Genomic DNA, 8,646 nt, shown 5'->3' with positions numbered 1-8,646 from the left:
GCTGGACGGAGAGGCCAGAAGGTGAACCAAACAAGCCTATTCTATTAGTCCATCAAATGTTATTCTTAGGCTATCATGGGTGTTTTGATTCTAAACTTTGAGCAAGTTCTAGGCTAGACTCACTTACTTTCTTAGAAGCAAAACAGTGGCCCCACCAGTTTGTACACTACCAGTAGAATCATGTCAAAACCTTGCAAGGTGAGACCTTGCCATATTGTATTGGGTACAGTCGATTATGTGCTCATTGGTGTTTTCTGTTTGGTCCACAGTGTCTCCTCCTCCTCCTCTACCAGCACCAGGAAGGTCATCACAGTGGTAGAAGAGGTGGTGGATGGGAAAGTGGTCTCCTCCACCCAATCCTCAGCTTCTTCCTATGCACGCCGCTGATGCAGTACATGAGTGTACTGAGGGAAATACAACAACTGATTATCTGACTCACTAAACATCCAGTGCATTTCTGGAAGGCAACAGCAATAAAAAATAATACATCTGAAATCCTTTGTTTGTTCAATTACTTTTTATCTTCACAACAGGCTAAAATTATACTATTGTTTTTTCACAAAATGTCTGCTTTGGTTTCATGAATGATTTCATTTGTGCCTATTTAATTCAACTTCATGAAATAGTTTCAGTTGTGAGTGGTAAGGTGGAACTTGGTGATTACTAAGTACGGGTGTCACCTAGTGTTGGGTTTAGGGATGCAAGTAGATGTTAAACAAACCTACATATACAGTGGGGCAGAAAAGTATTGAGTCAGCCACCAATTGTGCAAGTTCTCCCACTTAAAAAGACGAGTGAGGCCTGTAATTTTCATCATAGGTACACTTCAACTATGACAGACAAAATGAGAAAAAAAATCCAGAAAATCACATTGTAGGATTTTTTAAATGAATTTATTTGCAAATTATGGTGGAAAATACGTATTTGGTCACCTACAAATAAGCAAGATTTCTCGCTCTCAGACCTGTAACTTCTTATTTAAGAGGCTCCTCTGTCCTCCACTCGTTACCTGTATTAATGGCACCTGTTTGAACTTGTATAAAAGACACCTGTCCACAACCTCAAACAGTCACACTCCAAACTCCACTATGGCCAAGACTAAAGAGCTGTCAACGGACACCAGAAACAAAATTGTTGACCTGCACCAGGCTGGGAAGACTGAATCTGCAATAGGTAAGCAGCTTCGTTTGAAGAAATCAACGGTGGGAGCAATTATTAGAAAATGGAAGACATACAAGACCACTGATAATCTCCCTCAATCTGGGGCTCCACGCAAGACCTCACCCCGTGGGGTCAAAATGATCACAAGCACAGTGAGCAAAAATCCCAGAACCACACGGGGGGGGGGGGGGGGGCTAGTGAATGACCTGCAGAGAGCTGGGACCAAAGTAACAAAGCCTACCATCAGTAACACACTACGCCGCCAGGGACTCAAATCCTGCAATGCCAGACGTGTCTCCCTGCTTAAGCCAGTACATGTCCAGGCCCGTCTGAAGTTTGTTAGAGAGCAAGTGGATGATCCATTAGAAGATTGGGAGAATGTCAGATGAAACCAAAATATAACTTTTTGGTAAAAAGTCAACTCGTCGTGTTTGGAGGACAAAGAATGCTAGGTTGCATCCAAAGAACACTATACCTACTGTGAAGCATGGGGGTGGAAACATCAGTCTTTAGGGCTGTTTTTCTGCAAAGGGACCAGGACGACTGATCCCTGTAAAGGAAAGAATGAATGGGGTCATTATTTTGAGATTTTGAGTGAAAACCTCCTTCCATCAGCAAGGGCATTGAAGATTAAATGTGGCTGGGTCTTTCAGCATGACAATGATCCCAAACACACCGCCCGGGAAACGAAGGAGTGGCTTCGTAAGAAGCATTTCAAGGTCCTGGAGTGGCCCAGCCAGTCTCCAGATCTCAACCCCATAGAAAATCTTTGGAGAGAGTTGAAAGTCCGTGTTGCCCAGCAACAGCCCCAAAACATCACTGCTCCAGAGGAGATCTGCATGGAGGAATGGGCCAAAATACCAGCAACAGTGTGTGAAAACCTTGTGAAGATTTACAGAAAACATTTGACCTCTGTCATTGCCAACAAAGGGTATATAACAAAGTATTGAGATAAACTTTTGTTATTGACCAAATACTTATTTTCCACCATAATTTGCAAATAAATTCATTAAAAATCCTACAATGTGATTTTCTGGATTTCTTTTCTCATTTTGTCTGTCATAGTTGAAGTGTACCTATGATGAAAATGACAGGCCTCTCTTATCTTTTAAAGTGGGAGAAATTGCACAATTGGTGGTTGACTAAATACATTTTTGCCCCACTGTACATGTCCCAGCATGATGATCTAACCTATTTACATGAAACATATTTGCATGAAATATGTCATTTCCAGCACTCATTTGTTGTGAAATGTAATATGATACAATATGATACAATTCAGGTAAAAGTAAAAAGTTTGACAACCATTCCTAATCTCCACTTTGTGTCAGGATTATCAGAACAAGTTACTCCAGGGTGAAACCACCCAAGAGAACAGGAATATAGAAAATTAAGTATGAATGGGCAGGACCTAACCCCCTATTGACGCACCGGTGTTTCAATCTAAGTAACATAATGAAAGAAAAATCACCATCAAACCCCATCAGTTTAAGCTGCAGATATCTGTTGCTTGGGCTGCAAGGGCTGCGTTTCAACCCACCGCATCCGCCCTTCCGTCACCCTTCCGCATCTGCAGTGGAAAGTGGCGGATCTACAGCGCTGTGTGTCAGACCAGGAGACATCCCGATAATTGGTCTTCTCACAAAAACGTCTGCAGCATCCAAACGGTATAGTATAGATATAACGGAATACTACAAGCAAGCCTGTTTCTCCCCCCAGTCAGAGGCAGCCTGCCTGTCTTCCAGACTCTGACTAGCAGTAACAATCTATCCTCCTCTGTATAATGATCAGAAAATATATTTGTAGGCCTAAATTGTGTGTGTGGGGGGGGGCACTAATCATGTTTATGCAACCTAATAGTCACCCTTAAAATAATTCCAGAAACAATTTAATTTTTATTTCAAATTGAGAAAATCCACAATAAAAATTGGCCCACTCTAGTTATAGGAATGTGACATTGCACTGAAGAAAGAAGGTTTATTCTTCTTTTTCTTCTTGATTTCAATATGGAATGACTAATGGTATTTGTTTGTTCTGTTTCATGTTGATTAAAAGGCTAATTTTAAGGAGTTCATTTGTATAATTTTGTTATCATATTGTTTTGTAACAATAGTAGAAGTTAATTCAATTGGGGCAGGTGTGGGGCATGGAGGTGCATGAGATGTTCCCCCGTGATAAAAGGGGGGCATGAGTGAAAAGGTTCGGGACCACTGGCCTCGCTGACTATGTAGGGAAGGCTATCAACTCAGCTATATATTCTGTATGGCAAGATGTTGCATTGGAATGTTAAGTCAGTTGATTCACGGGACTGAGAGAGGAAGGAGGTCCCTCTAGCAGGTCTTCTAGGCTCATACACGTGCAGTCAACGTGCTCTGATCATAACCCTCTGGTGTCTTAGCTTTGTCTTTGAGTTTAGTAGCCATTTTAGATAGGCCTACTACATAGTGGAAGGTAGTGAGCTTTTGAAAGGGTTTGGGGTGATCTCATTGTTTTAAGTCTGGTATTTAAACGCACTATCAGAGGATTTTCACCAAACTGGGACAAAATAATGTAGATTGTTTTTGTTATGATACTGTAAAACACAGTTATTTTCTGCTGGTGTTTGAAAAGATTGAAAACTATCAAACCAAAAATATTCACCACAGCAGGCTAAACCTCTCTTCCTCCTCCTCCCTGGGCAGCTGTGGGGTCCTGTCAGCACTGTGTGCCACCCTGCCCCTGTCCTCCCCCCTCCTCCGGACCACACCCTCCCGCAGCTTTATTAACCTGGCTGCCTCCATCACTGCCCGCAGGATGGAGTACTCTGAGAGCCGCACACTAGGGTGAGACTTCATCACACACACAACTCAACTCTTTCCCTCTGTCTTGTCGGCCCCTGTTGACCAGAGGTGACTCTAAAGCCCCACTTTCCTGTTCTCAACTTCAATATCCTTCAGTTAACATGTGGTTGGATTGAAATAGCCCAGAGCGTATTGTATCTTTCCTATATCACAGGCCAATGTTTACTCCTGACGTGTTTTTTTCAAGTGTACCTGAGTAGTCCTATGAGCATCTTCTTGATGGATCCCCCTATCCTTCCCCATCCAGTTATGACACTAATGTAGAACGGGGAGATTCTCACAAAAACAATGGTGATCTACGTTTTGCTCTACGACCCCCACAAGTGTCCCGGGTCTCGACTAAAGGTAACCCATACAAATTAATGGGAGTATGGAGGTAGTTTTGTGCCATCAAAAATAAAGTGTTAAATATGTGTAAAAAAATATATATTTATTTATTTCCTGAGCTTTCTTATATTTCCTAGGTATAGGTCAGACATTTCTAAACCTTATTTCATATAATACATTTTTTGACTATCTATTTTTCTATGGGCTATACTGTAGCAGGAAAGGCCAAATTCAACATTTTATTAAAAAATACACATATATTATTTTTTGATAGATAAAGGGGTCATAAAATTACAAATCAAATAGCTAAATGATCCATGTTAACAATTCCATGTCAGCTTAGATCAATCAACTACTTATCTTACTTAAAGTTGAAGTCAGAAGGTTACATACACTTAGGTTGGAGTCATTAAAACTCGCTTTTGAACCACTCCACAAATTTCTTGTAAACAAACTATAGTTTTAGCAAGTCGGATAGGACATCTACTTTGTGCATGACACAAGTAATTTTTCCAACCATTGTTTACAGACAGATTATTTCACTTATAATTCACTGTATCACAACTCCAGTAGTTCAGAAGTTTACATACACTAAGTTGACTGTGCCTTGAAGCATCTGCCTCTAACCCTAGGAAGCTCTTTGCCACCTTCTCCTTCCTCCTGAATCCTCCTCCCCCTTCCCCCTCCTCCCTCTCTGCAGATGACTTCGTCAACCATTTTGAAAAGAAGGTCGACGACATCCGATCCTCGTTTGCTAAGTCAAACGACACCGCTGGTTCTGCTCACACTGCCCTACCCTGTGCTCTGACCTCTTTCTCCCCTCTCTCTCCAGATGAAATCTCGCGTCTTGTGACGGCCGGCCGCCCAACAACCTGCCCGCTCGACCCTATCCCCTCCTCTCTTCTAAGACCTTCTCCCTTACCTCACCTCGCTCATCAACTTATCCCTGACCGCTGGCTACGTCCCTTCCGTCTTCAAGAGAGCGAGAGTTGCACCCCTTCTGAAAAAACCTACACTCGATCCCTCCGATGTCAACAACTACAGACCAGTATCCCTTGTTTCTTTTCTCTCCAAAACTCTTGAACGTGCCGTCCTTGGTCAGCTCTCCCGCTATCTCTCTCAGAATGACCTTCTTGATCCAAATCAGTCAGGTTTCAAGACTAGTCATTCAACTGAGACTGCTCTTCTCTGTATCACGGAGGCGCTCCGCACCGCTAAAGCTAACTCTCTCTCCTCTGCTCTCATCCTTCTAGACCTATCGGCTGCCTTCGATACTGTGAACCATCAGATCCTCCTCTCCACCCTCTCCGAGTTGGGCATCTCCGGCGCGGCCCACGCTTGGATTGCGTCCTACCTGACAGGTCGCTCCTACCAGGTGGCGTGGCGAGAATCTGTCTCCTCACCACGCGCTCTCACCACTGGTGTCCCCAGGGCTCTGTTCTAGGCCCTCTCCTATTCTCGCTATACACCAAGTCACTTGGCTCTGTCATAACCTCACATGGTCTCTCCTATCATTGCTATGCAGACGACACACAATTAATCTTCTCCTTTCCCCCTTCTGATGACCAGGTGGCGAATCGCATCTCTGCATGTCTGGCAGACATATCAGTGTGGATGACGGATCACCACCTCAAGCTGAACTTCGGCAAGACGGAGCTGCTCTTCCTCCCGGGGAAGGACTGCCCATTCCATGATCTCGCCATCACGGTTGACAACTCCATTGTGTCCTCCTCCCAGAGCGCTAAGAACCTTGGCGTGATCCTGGACAACACCCTGTCGTTCTCAACTAACATCAAGGCGGTGGCCCGTTCCTGTAGGTTCATGCTCTACAACATCCGCAGAGTACGACCCTGCCTCACACAGGAAGCGGCGCAGGTCCTAATCCAGGCACTTGTCATCTCCCGTCTGGATTACTGCAACTCGCTGTTGGCTGGGCTCCCTGCCTGTGCCATTAAACCCCTACAACTCATCCAGAACGCCGCAGCCCGTCTAGTGTTCAACCTTCCCAAGTTCTCTCACGTCACCCCGCTCCTCCGCTCTCTCCACTGGCTTCCAGTTGAAGCTCGCATCCGCTACAAGACCATGGTGCTTGCCTACGGAGCTGTGAGGGGAACGGCACCTCAGTACCTCCAGGCTCTGATCAGGCCCTACACCCAAATAAGGGCACTGCGTTCATCCACCTCTGGCCTGCTCGCTTCCCTACCACTGAGGAAGTACAGTTCCCGCTCAGCCCAGTCAAAACTGTTTGCTGCTCTGGCTCCCCAATGGTGGAACAAACTCCCTCACGACGCCAGGACAGCGGAGTCAATCACCACCTTCCGGAGACACCTGAAACCCCACCTCTTTAAGGAATACCTAGGATAGGATAAAGTAATCCTTCTCACCCCCCTTAAAATATTTAGATGCACTATTGTAAAGTGGCTGTTCCACTGGATGTCATAAGGTGAATGCACCAATTAGTAAGTCGCTCTGGATAAGAGCGTCTGCTAAATGACTTAAATGTAAATGTAAATGTAAACAGCTTGGAAAATTCCCCAAAATTATGTCATGGCTTTAGAAGCTTCTAATAGGCTAATTGAAATAATTTGAGTCAATTGGAGGTTTGCCTATGGATGTATTTCAAGGCCTACCTTCAAACTCAGTGCATCTTTGCTTAACATCATGGGAAAATCAAAAGAAATCAGCCAAGACCTCAGAAGAAAAATTGCAGACCTCCACAATTGCAGACCTTGTTCATCCTTGGGAGCAATTTCCAAATGCCTGAAGGTACCACATTAATCTGTACAAACAATAGTACACAAGTATAAACACCATGGGACCACGCAGCCGTCATACCGCTTAGGAAGGAGAGGTGTTATGTCTCCTAGAGATGAACATACTTTGGTGCGAAAAGTGCAATCAACCCCAGAACTACAGCAAATGACCTTGTGAAGATGCTAGAGGAAAAAGGTACAAGAGTATCTATATCCACAGTAAAATGAGTCCTATATCAACATAACCTGAAAGTCTGCTCAGCAAGGAAGAAGCCACTGCTCCAAAACTGCCATAAAAAAAGCCAGACTACGGTTTGCAACTGCACATGGGGACAAAGAGCGTACTTTTTGGAGAAATGTCCTCTGATCTGATGTAACAAAAATAGAACTGTTTGGCCATAATGACCATCTTTATGTTTGGAGGAAAAAGGGGGAAGCTTGGAAGCCGAAGAACACCATCCCAACTGTGAAGCATGGGAGTGGCAGCATCATGTTGTGGGGGTGCTTTGCTGCAGGAGGGACTGGTGCACTTCACAAAATAGAAGACATCATGAGGCAGGAAAATTATGTGGATATATTGAAGCAATATCTCAAGACATCATTTAGGAAATTGAAGCTTGGTCACAAATGGGTCTTCCTAATGGACAATGACCCTAAGCATGCTTAGGCAAGTTGTGGCAAAATGGCTTAAGGACAACAAAGTCAAGGTATTGGAGTGGCCATCACAAAGCCCTGACCTCAATCACATGGAAAATGTGTATGCAGAACTGAAAAGTGTGTGCAAGCAAGGAAGTCTACAAACCTGACTCAGTTACACCAGCTTTGTCAGGAGGAATGGGCCAGAATTCACCAACTTATTGTGGGAAGCTTGTGGAAGGCTACCCAAAACATTTGACCGAAGTTAAACAATTTAAAGGCAATGCTACCAAATACTAATTTAGTGTATGTAAACTTCTGACCCACTGGGAATGTGATGAAAGAAATCAAATCTGAAACAAATAATTCTCTCTACCATTATTATGACATTTCACATTCTTAAACTGAAGTGGTGATCCTAACTGACCTAAGACAGGGAACTTTTATTAGGATTAAACATCAGGAATTGTAAAAAAAAAACTGAGTTTAAATGTATTTGGCTAAGGTGTATGTAGACTTCCAACTTCAACTGTATCTATCTACAGCGAGAATTCCTATCAATGTCTTCTCTTTAAAGCTACAGTCTGGGATTTGGGAATCTGTTCATTTGTAATCTTAATTCTTGATATACCCATTGATTCTTTGAAGAATATAACTAATAAATTACTCATGACTGTACCACAATTGTCTGTCTTTATCACATTACTCCATTGTTTACAAAAAACACTGTAATCAAATCTATCATGTGGTTAAATCTATCATGTGAAAGTTAGTCATTGCATCTAGAACACTGTCTATGAATCTGAGAGGGGTTGCATTTCCCTAGCCCCCAAGTGAATACTTTCTGAAGGCACTGTACATGCACACGCACACTGTTCTCACACTCCAACTGTACATGCACACACACACTGTTCTCACACTCCAACTGT

At 43.5% G+C, this 8,646-nt stretch overlaps 1 protein-coding gene across 1 annotated transcript in view; it reads left to right on the top strand.

Annotated features, from left to right (window-relative positions):
- Positions 1 to 495, top strand: part of LOC123999534 (keratin, type I cytoskeletal 13-like) — a 2,586-nt gene extending 2,091 nt beyond the window's left edge. The window contains exons 6-7 of the mRNA XM_046305416.1: positions 1 to 21; positions 270 to 495. The exon at positions 1 to 21 is cut by the window's left edge and continues 200 nt beyond it. Coding sequence (XP_046161372.1) covers positions 1 to 21; positions 270 to 387 — 139 coding nt within the window. The 3' untranslated portion in view covers positions 388 to 495. The remainder of the gene's footprint in view (positions 22 to 269) is intronic.
- The last annotated feature ends 8,151 nt before the right edge of the window (positions 496 to 8,646 follow it).

Source organism: Oncorhynchus gorbuscha, linkage group LG16, assembly GCF_021184085.1.
Source record: "Oncorhynchus gorbuscha isolate QuinsamMale2020 ecotype Even-year linkage group LG16, OgorEven_v1.0, whole genome shotgun sequence".
In the NCBI taxonomy this organism is placed as follows: Eukaryota; Metazoa; Chordata; class Actinopteri; order Salmoniformes; family Salmonidae; genus Oncorhynchus; species Oncorhynchus gorbuscha.
The sequence above is the reverse complement of the archived record's forward strand: the minus strand, read 5'-3'. Positions and strand labels throughout refer to the sequence as shown.